The sequence below is a fragment of the Bolinopsis microptera genome, chromosome 1, assembly GCF_026151205.1.
Source record: "Bolinopsis microptera isolate Bmic1 chromosome 1, MBARI_Bmic_1.0, whole genome shotgun sequence".
Classification (NCBI taxonomy): domain Eukaryota; kingdom Metazoa; phylum Ctenophora; class Tentaculata; order Lobata; family Bolinopsidae; genus Bolinopsis; species Bolinopsis microptera.
The window spans coordinates 17,215,098-17,228,430 of NC_087072.1; the positions used below are offsets into that span (position 1 = coordinate 17,215,098).

General features: G+C 39.2%; 2 protein-coding genes across 9 annotated transcripts in view; one reads left to right on the top strand and one right to left on the bottom strand.

Annotated features, from left to right (window-relative positions):
* Positions 1 to 100: 100 nt before the first annotated feature.
* Positions 101 to 3,788, bottom strand: LOC134826718 (alanine--tRNA ligase, cytoplasmic-like). The gene has a single exon (XM_063839210.1). The coding sequence runs from the start codon at positions 3,522 to 3,524 to the stop codon at positions 429 to 431; it is 3,096 nt and encodes a 1,031-aa protein (XP_063695280.1). The 5' UTR covers positions 3,525 to 3,788; the 3' UTR covers positions 101 to 428.
* Positions 3,789 to 9,328: 5,540 nt separating this feature from the next.
* Positions 9,329 to 13,333, top strand: part of LOC134826727 (rho GTPase-activating protein 27-like) — a 63,555-nt gene continuing 59,550 nt past the window's right edge. For all 8 annotated transcript variants that reach the window (XM_063839219.1, XM_063839248.1, XM_063839225.1 and 5 more), the window contains exons 1-4: positions 9,329 to 9,552; positions 9,803 to 9,991; positions 11,965 to 12,163; positions 12,411 to 12,596. In XM_063839219.1, coding sequence (XP_063695289.1) covers positions 9,346 to 9,552; positions 9,803 to 9,991; positions 11,965 to 12,163; positions 12,411 to 12,596 — 781 coding nt within the window. In that variant the 5' untranslated portion in view covers positions 9,329 to 9,345. The remainder of the gene's footprint in view (positions 9,553 to 9,802; positions 9,992 to 11,964; positions 12,164 to 12,410; positions 12,597 to 13,333) is intronic.

Consider the following 13,333-nt stretch of genomic DNA (forward strand, 5'->3'; position numbering starts at 1 on the left):
GTTAATTAATTAGATTCTAATATTTCAATTGAAAATTATTATAGTTATCATTTTAATAATTTGTATTATATTCTTTTAAGATCAATGAATACTCAATACAGCTTGGAAAGTCAATTGAAAAAACAAGGCTACAGATGAGTCAAAGAACAATATGAAAACTTTCAACACTTATCGAAGTTCACACTGCAGGCATGGTTGCACAAAGATAGGTTCTAACATTTGAGTAAATATTTAGAACTCTTAAATATATTGTTTTACCAGAAAAAGATTACACATATCTCTTATTTAAACAAGAGAATTAACAATCTTGATACCGCTGCGGTTTTAATAAATTAGCCTATAATTCCATAAAAGAATCCCGATAAACTTTTAAAATGTAAAAACCTAAAACAAACTAAAGGCTAAATCCCTTATGCATGGACAGAATCCTAGTTCATTTTGTCTCCAACGAACTTCTTCGCTAGGTTGATAGCATTTGTAATCTGGCCAGCACCAGTTCCACTTCCTTGAGCATACAGATCCTTTCCACCACATTTAGCATTGAGGAGACCTGAGAAAGATGCCACCCACTCGTCAGCTCGAAGTGATTTAGCAGTAGAAATCTTCTTGGGGACCAAACAGTGGAAAAATACGTTATCATCATTTACTGCAAAGATAACAGCCGCAGTATTTGGTAGTTTCTTCCTCATCACTTTCAAACCCTCTGAGATTCCCTTGCTTGTTCCCTTTGTTGACAAGACCTCTACAATCGTGGCACTGTCTTTGTTGTTCTCAATAAGTTTGATTATTTCAGCGGAATTCTGTCCTACAAGGGCTTTCTCTGCTTCGATTTTTGCTTTATCAAGCTTAGCTTTGAGAGAGGAAATGTCATCTCTTATCTTGTCTTGACGCCAGGCGGGAATGGTAGATTTGTCATTGGTCTGGATCAGAGCGTTCACTTTACTTATGATATTAGTGTACTCGTAATTTCCACCACTCACCTGGTTGATAAGAAAATCGGCTTGTTCTTGGAGAGCATTCCCTCTGGAGATTGCAGCATCTGCTTCAGTTCCTGTCACAGCGATTATTCTTCTGATACCTTTGCTGATGGGCTTTTCGCTGACCACAGTAAAATTGTTCATGTGACCTGCTCTAAGAAGATGAGTTCCACCGCAGAACTCAATACTAGTCGTACTTCCTGCTGGAGCAGTTGGATCAGCCACCAATTTGTCAACACCAATCCCAACAGACACTACTCTAACTGGATCAGGATAAGTCTCATCAAACATAGCTCTTAATCCTTGGATTTCTCTGGCAACAGCAAGAGAAGCCTCTTGTGCATAAACGACATCGTTCTTCTTTATAAACTCAGCCACAACAGAGTCGACTCCTTCCAGCTGTTCTGTGGTAAGTGGAGTTTTGGAAGTAAAATCAAATCTTAGCCTTTCATGAGTTACAAGAGATCCTTTTTGGTCTGCCTCTCCACAATGTCTCCTTAAACCATAGTTAAGCAAATGAGTTGCGGTATGATTGTTCATGATTTTCTTCCTTCTACCTTCATCAAATGATATTTGAACTTCGTCCCCTACTGCAATTTTTCCTTCTACGATACCTTTGTGCAAAATGAAACCAGCTTTAACTTGGATATTATTAACAAGTATACCCGAATCACCAGTGCTGGTTATATATCCAGTGTCATAAATCTGACCTCCTTGTTCGGCGTACATGCAAGTTTTGTCAAGAATGACTCCAACTCTCTCCCCAGACTCGGCATTTTGCACAAACTGACGACCACATCTAATAGCTTTAATAGTAGCACTGATGGTTTCAAATGTGTAGTCTCCAGAATCTTTTGCTGTGTAACTATACTTGAAAGCGTCTTTTGTGGGAGAGATCCCTGACTTCTGCAATTCACTGATAGCATGAACATCTATGTCAGTCTTATCGTCATCAACTACACCACCACAACGGGACATTTCTATTGCTTTGGCTCTGGCCTGCTCATATCCTTCACAATCAACAGCCAATCCCTTTTCTTCTGCCATTAAGCATGTTAGATCAAGTGGGAATCCAAATGTATCATACAACCTCCAGGCAACATCTCCAGGAATTGTTGATGCATTAAGGGAATTGGCTGTTTTCTCAAAGAGCCTTCTTCCATATTTAAGAGTTTTCAAGAACTGTGCCTCTTCTTCATTGATAATATCCATGGTGTACTGAGGGTCTTTAAGCAGTTCAGGGAACTCATCCTTCAGTGTTTCATTTACAATAGGCACCAATGTGGCAAAGAAGCCTTGTGGAGCATTAAGTTTCTCAACTGCATATCTCACAGCACGTCTCAAAATTCTCCTCAAAACATATCCTCTTCCAACATTATCAGGCATACCACCGTCACAAATAGCAATAGTGATAGTCCTGGCATGATCAGCAAGCACCCTGTAAGCCATGTCAATTCCATCAGCATCTGCAGCTCCAACTTTTCCAGTGTATGGTCTAGCACCTGTTGCTTCTTGAATTGCATCAAATAATGGAGTAAACAAATCAGTATCATAGTTAGAATCCTTGCCTTGCAAGACAGAAACTGCTCGCTCTAATCCAAGACCACAGTCAATGTGCTTTGCAGGGAGGGTTGTCAAAGATTGGTCAGGCTCTCGGTTGAACTGCATGAACACCAAGTTCCAAATCTCCAAAACATCTGGATCATCAATGTTAACAAGTTCTGGCACTTCTCTTCCTCCTATTCTATCAAAATGTATTTCAGAACAAGGACCACATGGACCAGTATCTCCCATCTCCCAAAAGTTGTCCTTACAGTCAAACGGCAAAACTCTATTGGCTGGCAGGCCAAGATCTAACCAAATCTGTTTGGCCTCATCATCTGCAGGTACTCCCAGTTTCTCGTCGCCTCCAAAATATGTAACATACATACGGTCTTTATCTAGTCCCCACACTTCAGTAAGCAGCTCCCAAGACCAGGTTATTGTCTCTTTCTTGAAATAATCACCGAATGACCAGTTGCCCATCATTTCGAAGAAGGTATGATGATAAACGTCTTTACCAACATCATCCAAATCATTGTGCTTTCCACCAGCTCTGATACACTTCTGGGAGTTCACCACTCTCTTCCATTTGGCCATATCGCTATTAGGGTCAACAGTTCCAATGAAGACAGGCTTGAACTGATTCATACCCGCATTGGTGAAGAGCAATGTGGGATCATCATGTGGAACCACACTTGATGAATGCACCTCAGTATGATCATACTTATCTTTGAAGAAGTCAATAAATGACCTCCTTATCTCAGATGCTGTTGTTGGGACTTTGGGAGCATAATGCTTGGCGGAGCTTTGCTGAAGATTTGTGATGTGAGATATCCACCTTTTAACATGTGCACCATCTGCATTAACTTGAGCTTCTTTCAAGAGTTGGTCATCCTCTGCAGTGTAATGGTAGCCTTTGATATAGCTCCTAGAGGCCAAGTAGCTATTGAGGTTAGAAATGGATCCCGCCATTCCGGTCAACCTGGAACAAATTGTGAATCTCATGAATTGTTCATAATGAAATATTCCTCTTGAAGGATCATGTCCTATACAAATAGTTCAAATGTAATTCAGGAAAAATGAGACTTTTAACAGGCATGATACAATTTCAATTGAAGTGGTGGTTGATCAGAATACCGCGGAAATCAATAAAGTTGCTATAGTTCTACCACACCCTGTACTAATTAAAGCAAAAACCAGTACGATTTTCAGTGGAAAGTGTTGAAGATGATGAAGATTTCACATTCTTGACTTCTTGACAGACCACCATCTCAATAGTCAGTTAAGAAGATTAAGATCACAGTTTTATTTATATCAGACTATATCAAAATATTAACTTGGATAGTATAGCACAGTGCACTATAATCAACATAACTCAAGCAAGTTAACGTTATGGGACAGCATCGAAATAAAACGGCACAACTACTCTCTAAGATGATACTAATAATGTTTGAATTTGCAAGAAAAATCGTGTTCAATATAAATCAATGTAAATACTTAAGGGGGGGGGGGGGGGGGGGGTTCACCCTGATTTTTTTGTGAAACTTGGTTTCGAGATGGCAGTTGACCAGCAAACTAGGACCGGTGACCAAACTTTTGAGGGGGTCCCGAACCCCAACCGCAAAACGGTGCCCGCGGGGCAGCCACGCCCATATCTGGTCCAAATTAGGCCCAAATTAGGCCCAATCTAGCCAAATACCCTGAACATGTCCAAAATCCAGATTTTAGGTGCTCTACTTGTAGCTAGTGGTCCCATGAACTCGTATATGAATTTTCATCAAGATTGGACAAAAAATGACTGAGTTATGATCCAAAAACCATATGACCATGTTTGGGCATACGCATTAAATTTGATCGATTTTGGCCCATAAATTGGTCAAATATCAATATTTTTGAATGAAACCAACTTTATATGGAAGGTAAGACTATACTACACATTATATATGATTATCAGCTCAGTATCAACCTAACTGTGGATTTTGTGTCCAGTAATCGCAAAAAATGAACAAAATTGCCCATATCTCAGTTCGCGATATTTGCAAAACTGATTTCGCTCAAAACAATAGAACTCAATAGGGTTTCAATATTTTTACACGAAATTTTCAGAATCAACGTAGAATCGCATTTCGACCTTAAGTTTTGGGACAGAATTTTGGGTTAGGCCTTTAAAAAAATTTGGCGGCCGAATTCCAAAATTTGCAATACAAAATTCAGAATTTGGGCGCCAAATTTTTTTGCGGGCACCGTTTGGCGGTTGGGGTTCGGGATCCCCTCAAAAGTTCAGTCACCGGTCCTAGTTTGTTGGTCAATTGCCATCTCGAAACCAAGTTTCACAAAAAAATTAGGGTGAACCCCCCCCCCCCCCCCCCCCCTTAAGTATACTTGAGCAATGATGCTGGTCGGTTAAAAGAGGAAGAGATTGTACAATTAAAATATACTTTAAATCACCATCCTTTGGTTATTCTTTGTCAATACTAGTAGTCAATAAATACACAATGTATTATAAAACCACTCAAGCAGGACCACTCACTTGAAATAAATTGCAAATGAACTAATGAGTTAGCATTCACATGAGCTCTACAATTTGTAATTTAGTAGTACATGTAAAAAGTCGAGTTTTCTATTACAGGTTTGGCGACCTAACAAATTATTGGAGGCAATGGTGTGATACGTAAATAACCAGAATTCGCATCGAAATATAATCTAATCTAATCATATAAATGAGGAATTATCAGTCACATGCTAGACAAATGCACGCTTGAAACTTGGGTAGCCTAGAACAATTAATTATTGTATTCAAGCTGTGTCAGCAGTTAAATCACATCATTCTCTATCTTGTGTATAAAGATGAGCCATAACGAGATGGAGTTAGGGTGATAAAAACTAAGAAAGGCTGAGATGTGTAATACAAGAAGTAATAAAAATTACGACTCTTTGAATTTCATTTCGACCTAAAACAAAAGTTAGTAGTAAAACTGAAAGATGTTTACAGGATCTTTATAATTATGAATTAATAATCCCATTGTAGATATCCTACGGTAAAAACTATAGCTATCTAATATAATAATGTAACATGCCATTTTTATAAACATTGTTACATCTACAGCATTTTATGTTAACGACGGTACCATTTAATTCGTGGCGCTCGATTCTAAATTGGTATAGCGATTGATTGAAGACAATATAACTATACAGATGGAAAAGGTGCGCGGGGTAAAAAATTAAGGCTACAATATATGTTTAACGGTATACTTTACAATATTTGCCAAATAATCCAAAACTTTTTAATTTTAAACACTTGCGACTGGACTGTGGACTGTTTCCACAAATCGCTCGGTAGATCGGCGAGATGCACTAATGGGCCTCGCCGAGCTGCGAAGGATTGACATCGTGAATCAATTTAATGTGAAGTATAAAAAGGCCAGAGTATGGGACCTTGATAAAATATAAAGCATATACATCAAAGCATGTATCGTTAAGGCAAATCGTATGATTTGTTGGATTGTAAGGAATTTTACTCATGGGCTGCGCTCAGCCTGTCATTCCGCCTAATCTCTATTTATGTTTATAAACATGATAGCCTGAGGTCCTATCCCCAGGTAAAAGGAATTTAATTAGCAGAGATAAAGTTCTAGTTGTTATGATTGCTATATATAAAGCTTTAATAAAACTTGTATCAAGTCGTGATCCCCACGTGATCGTTTCACTATATAGAATCCTGACAATACAGTGGGAGCCGCGCACTCGTGCGCGGTGGGTCATACATCTTATGACAAACAACAAAATGAAACTTCATTTTGAGTATTGTGTCTAATTGTGGAATCCACCTGCGGCTCATGGAAATTGGGGGACTGTTTCGGAGCTGGAGAGCGTCCAAAGGCGGTTTTCTCGTTTGGTAGATGAGGTGGGTACTCTTCCATACAACCGCGCCGTAGACTTGAAATCCTTAATTTGACAACGCTGGTAGAGCGGCGAATACGCGAGGACCTCAAATGTCATTTGATTGACGGTGTCAACCCGTCGAGATCGTTGCTTTGCGAAGCAGAACAACAATCGACGATGCGGAGCAAGAATGCTAGTTTGCTCGGCGCGTCGAAGCGGCAAGTCATCCAAAATGTTATAAAAGCTTTTAAAGTAACTAGTGGTTTGACTGATTATCGATCGGTGATGTTTAGAATTGGCAGATCCGGTTTTAATTTTGTTTCAAGCAATAGATGTAGCAGAAGTTTAAGTGTTAAGTAAAATCAAAAATATCTAGAAGTTTTTTCTCCCGGAGCGAGTTAGTCCATATTTAATTGGAACAAATTCCCTCCGGATAAGAACTCTGTGACAGTTTTAGGCTTTTAAATAAGATTAGAAGGATTTAAGAAAGATATAATTTCTAAAATAAAAGTATTACAAATGATTGCTTTATTTATAATGTTTTTAATCAATTTTTAGTAAGAAATGGGAGAGCCAGTTATGTCAGTAATAAAAAGAAACATAATGAGTATCTTTTGGTTTCATCCTTATGCGGCAAATAAGCGTTTGTGTACTATCGATTTGTAAAATTTAAACATTAAGAATAGAAGTCAGTTAATGAAATATTTTTAGAAGGAGGACTTCGCCGCTTCGACGCGCCGCGCGAACTAGCATTTTTGCTTCGCATCGAAGTCGCATCGAAGTTGCATCTAAGTCGCATCGAAGTCGACGATCGTTGCTCTGCTTCGCAGAGCAACGATCTCGACGGATTGACATCGTCAATCAACGTCAGGACAACCATAGTGAAACGACCGTGGGGGTCGCAACGTGATACAAGGCTCAGCGCCGTCATTATAATAAATGATTAGCTGCGCACTGATAGAAATTTATGATTGAGATGAAATTTCGAGTAATATGTAGTAAAAAGCATATTTTACATAGCATATCTAATTTTCATGAGTTTATTATCGGATGTTCAAGTTTTACTATGTTTATTATGATATTAGTATTCATTGTAATATAATATGGCAATAAAGTTTAAATTTTGTTTTACTTAAATTTTGTTTTACTTATGTTATTCACATAGTGCAGTGCGATGATATTTTGTAGACATGTGTGATGATGTGATGTCATACATTTTACTTTTTTACTTTTACTTTTTTACTTTTTTACTTTTACTGCACATATAATGTCACTGAAATGGAATGAGTAGACAAAAGCATTTATATCTAAAGCTAACCAAATGACAGAGGCGTCCGTGGACGCCCTAAAATTATCATCTGGTGGCTGGTGCTTAAAAATAGAAATAGTTCTTGGTAATAGTGTTCGGAAATATCTAATCGCAATAGGGGGTACAGAACCCTTCCACCCACGGCAATAAGTGATTTGGACCTTAACCTGATCAACACCCTTAAACCCTAAAAGGTCATGGAGTGCTCTAGTTGGATGGGGGTCTAAACTGCTTTTTGTTGTGATGTGATTTAGTGGATTTTATATATATTATTACAAAGGGTTTTATTTTTACCTCAGTTTTTAAATTTGTACAATTTTTACAGAATTTTTATATAGGGTCACTGCTATATTATGTGTATATTGTTTGAATATTTTCCTTGTCTAATCGCAATATAAAGCTCTTTATTTACTCAAACGTTCGAATGAAAGCGCACGCATGATCTTTGTGAAATTTTGTGTTGTTGGCCGTCCAATCCTATGTTTGGACGACTAAGCCGCACAGTTTTAACACATAGTTAATTGTAAACGGGTTCAAAGCACATCAAGTGCATCCACTACAGGTAATCTTTATGATTTGCTCGTCCAGGACACCTTGCAATTTGAACTATTAACTGCTATCATACTGCGCGGCTGAGATCATACATGTGTGCAGTGGCGTAACGTTGCCTGTTGGCGCCCCCCTGCCAAAAAAAGCGCCCCCCTGTTGGCGCCCCCTCCCCTTTTGGTGCCCCTCCCTAAAATTGAACAAATTAGGTGATTTTAAAGAATACGCCGGTAAAATCTCTAAAAAAGTGTGTATCTAGAGCAAAACGCGCAGTTTTGCTAGTACTTTAGTTAAGTTTTCAAAATTGTCCCACATTCAAACGACGATTTGGCGCCCCCCTAAGACGGCGCCCCCCTGCACAGCGGGGTCAGCAGGGCCTTCCGTTACGCCACTGCATGTGTGGTGTCTTGTTTCAACCATATTATAAGTTTTTGTTTTTGTTTGCTGTCGTCTGTGAAGTGAGGCCCTGTGTGTAATGTAATCGGAAGTTTCGAGGGAGCTTGGGCCGGCCCCAAGTCCCCCACCCCTCCCCTCCCCAGTCCGTCGATTGGACACCCAACCAAACTGCCAGCCACCTCCCACGAGCTGCCTCTGCCAAATGATATGTTGGAGAGTCAAGAATTTCATTGTTAGAAACTGTTATGTACTAGCAATTTACAAATCTTTAACAAGACCACTGACCAAATCTTGAATATTGTGTGCAGTTGTGGAATAGATGTGAAGAATTCTTTAGTAGAGTAAATAATTTAAAGATAAAGCTACAATATTTCAAGTGGAATTGTATCTTTAAAAGGAATCTGTTATGATAATCATTATTGAAAATGTCTGATGAGGTGATAGGTTGAATCAAAGGAGATGATTTTTTGGCAAACAAGGGTGATCTCATTTAAATGATTATCTGTGGTTTCACCCTATTTAGCAAAAAAGACGTTCAAATTCGTAAACGTCTTAAGTATGAATTTTCAATGCATTCGAATTTTACCTTAAAAGGAGTCGAATTTGAGTTTGTTAACATAGACAATAATAATAATTACATAGACAAAGATTAACTATAACTCCGTTTGTTAGGAATGTCTACCTGAAGTATTTATGGTGATAGTTCGGGCTATATTTGACTATAATGGGTCATCTGACCACAAGATTCAGTTTGTCAAAGGGGACACCTTTGAGCTGGTCGATGACAGAGATCCAAACTGGTGGCATGTAACTCTTCCTCGTAGGCAGGAGCAGGAACTCCCTGAACACATCTACGTTCCCGCCACATATGTGGAGAAGTACGAGGATGAAAATATCCCAGTAAGTTTAAGTTTGTTTTATTATGATTACTTGTCAGCCTGTTTTTTATTGAATGTTTTTCTTCAAATACTGATCAATTCACTTTGGCTGTAATTGTATATAGCTATTTTAATGAATGAAAGATCATTCAACTTACTGTGTTGTAAACAATAATATGCAAATTTTGAAAAATATGTTTTAAAACTGTTAGAACAACAAATCAACAAACAAACTGTTGTACTACAAATCATGAAATGATACATTTTCACAGGATTTACCGCCACCTCCTTCTGATGCAGAACTTGCTTCTATTAGCTCTGAAAATCTTCTGAAAAATGAACCAATGCCAAAAAAGGAAGATCCAAAGTCTGATTGGATGTCTCATGAGGACGGCAACGGAAAAACTTACTATTTCAATGTTAAAACTCAAATTAGTCAGTGGAAAAAGCCTGATGAATTGGTGAGTTTTTATATGACTGTCTTCCACCTCCCTGTCAAAAGTACATAAACAAAATTTATTGTGTGGATCAAATATATACATTATGCACTACTTATCTTAATGAGCAAAGCCAATAACAACAAAATGTTTTCCTTAAAACTAATGTTAATCCATTCTTTCATACCCTGTTACACTTGTATTTATTCCAAAGTGTCTGGCTATGTTTCTCAATGCAGTCCTCATTTTTGATGTTCTGATACATAACACCAGTGGATTGTACAGCGCTGTTACACTCGGCATCATCACATAAAAGATGAATATCAGACACGCAGAACCTTTAATTGAACTAGTGGTCTTGTTGAAGAAGTCAATGAAACTAATAATGAAACTAATAAATCAATGTTTTAGCTCATTTTACAAAGTCAAATATTTAAAACAATTAAAATTGTATAGTGCTCAATTTGTAAATGACTAGTTGATCTTTGCTATTGGAAGTTTGTCAAGGACTGGCAGCTAGCGGGGCAAGGAATGCACGGGCTTAGGGGCTTTTGTGCACACCAGAACACTAGCTCGGTAGATTTTTGGAAACTAGAAGGACTGAAAACTAAAATTGTTTTTGATGGAGGCTGAGGCATGTTTTTGAGAGGGACGGTATAATAGCTTGTGGTAACAACTGGCCTTTACTTTAATAGGATGAAGTTTTAGTTTTAGGACAGGAAGAAGGCATTAAGAAGATTTGCTCTTTGTTTACAAGGCAGAATATAAGCAATGTTGGTTATAATAAGTAGTAAGTATAAGTAAGCCTCCCCAAGTGCCGCTGTAACTGACCACTGTGTCGTCCAGGCTAGGTGATGTTGCCAACAGAGAGTAGCAGTATTGTTACCATGCTGTACCTGTTTATCTGCGAGCTCTGCTGCTGGTCTCTATAAAGCTTTGCAGTTGTTGCTAGAGCTAGGAAGAAAGAAAGAACCGCTGGTGCTAGAACTGTCCACATTTTGATGAGGATAAGAGCATCGTACCCCAGTAAGACATCCTGGGCAGTGTTACTCCAGCTGCTGTTAAAAGCATCACAGATTTGCGCCAGCTCAAGCGCCGCGCTGTACAGTACTGTAACAACCATAGGCACTACTGCCATCACTTGGGTTGCTGTCCTGTGTGACACTGCCCAGAGTGGGTACCCTAACTTAATGAACCTCATTATTGAGATGCCAAATATAGCACAGATAGAAGTGTAAGCGGCCAGACACCCTCCCCCGCCTGCAACCCTCTGTAGTACGTTGGGGCTAGAATTTGTAACTCTAGGAAGGACATGTGGGTTGACAAGATTATATGTGACATAAGGCACTCTTACTATCGTGTAGAGGAAGTCAGAGCTGGCCAGCACTAGGAAGAGGAATGTAGCTGTTCCCATTTCCTGCTGTGTTAAGTTGACATGAAACACCATTGCGTTGAAGAAGAGAGATAACACTGCTGGACTGCTCCACTGCCGTAGTTCATAACACTGTCAAACGTTGGGTCCGTATAGTTGGGGCATTCCGGAGGAAAGATTGCCATGATCTGCTATCATGAAATAGCTAATCTTTTAAGCTGGAAATTATATCAAACAATATAATAAATAATGTCACAAATTTTCAAGTTACGGTACATGTGACCTAAGACTATTGAGTAAACAGAATATTCAACGTTGATAAAGAAATACAACTCGTAGCATCTAATTACAGTATCTTTAATAGGTACTCCTTTTAGCTTCCTTCTGAATTATCTAGAATTGTAATTTAATAAGCGTTTTGCGTGACAATATCTAATATATAATGATAAATAATATCAGGTTTCCCTTATAAAACAACACGTGAAAGCTATTCAATATTACTTGGCTTTGACTTCCTATATTTTGTTGTTATCTCACGAGGTCTCTTATCTGAATCTGACACCACATCACGTGTCCACATCACGTGGCCTGAAAGTTGTAACTTATAACATAACTTTATTTTCAGCAAACACCCCCGATAAGAAGAAGGGTGAGTGAGCCGGGACAGCGCGGTGAGGTACGTCGCGAAGAGCAACACTACGCATCCCTTCTCCCAAAAGGGACATCATCAAAAGAGCTGAGAAAGACAGTGAATGCTGGGGCAGCCAACAGCAGTTACAGCAACATTAGCCACGATAACACTTCACCTTACTACGCTAACTTAGGTACTGTATGTTAATTGTTAAATGCTGGTGGCAGTGTTAGGTCAGTGTTACAATATCTGACCTGTTTCGTACAATTGTTTTAACACTTAGCTGTTGGCGCAAACGGTGCTTCTTCGCCAGTTTCTCAGTTACCAGCTCATAATACACAGCAACCACAACTTGTACTTCTTAAATTCAATATGTTGTGGGAGGTACGCACATTTATTATATATCATGTATATTATACATATAACATACTTATTACCAGGTAAAGGACGAGAGGAGTACAGAGGAGAAAACAAAAGACCGGAGAAACCTCTGAAACTGCACCAAACAGCCGGACAAACAACTTGTAACGAGAATACAAGACGGGACAGAAAACACAGTAGTCCCTCGGCCTCTCCAGTCAATACAGGGCCTATGTCCCCCACCTTCACTCCTAGCCCTGTTAATGGTAAGTTCCCCCTGCAGGGCATATCTCCCCCACCTTCACTCCTAGTCCTGTTAATGGTAAGATCCCACTGCAGGGCATATCTCCCCCACCTTCACTCCTAGCCATGTTAATGGTAAGTTCCCACTGCAGGGCATATCTCCCCCACCTTCACTCCTAGCCCTGTTAATGGTAAGATCCCACTGCAGGGCATATCTCCCCCACCTTCACTCCTAGTCCTGTTAATGGTAAGTTCCCACTGCAGGGCATATCTCCCCCACCTTCACTCCTAGTCCTGTTAATGGTAAGTTCCCCCTGCAGGGCATATCTCCCCCACCTTCAATCCTAGTCATGTTAATGGTAAGTTCCCACTGCAGGGCCTATCTCCCCCACCTTCACTCCTAGCCATATTAATGGTAAGTTCCCACTGCAGGGCATATCTCCCCCACCTTCACTCCTAGCCATGTTAATGGTAAGTTCTCCCTTCAGGGCATATCTCCCCCACCTTCACTGCAAGCCCTTTTAAGCTTTGTCATTAGTTACGGAGAGATAAAGCTATAAAACTGAGCAGGAGCAAAATATGTAAACTTTGACCACATTTGTATAGCGACTTATGAAGCAACATAAATGCAGAATGCTGTACCAGATCTATTTTAAGATTTCATTCCGATTTACTTTTTCATGTTATCACTCTAAAACAGCCGATTAAAACGGAGAAGTCACTCCTTTTAACTAAACTCTATCACGATAATAATGAGTCA

Coding starts and splice junctions, on each gene's coding strand:
- LOC134826718 (XM_063839210.1), bottom strand. CDS start 3,524: ATGAGATTCACAATTTGTTCCAGGTTGACCGGAATGGCGGGATCCATT.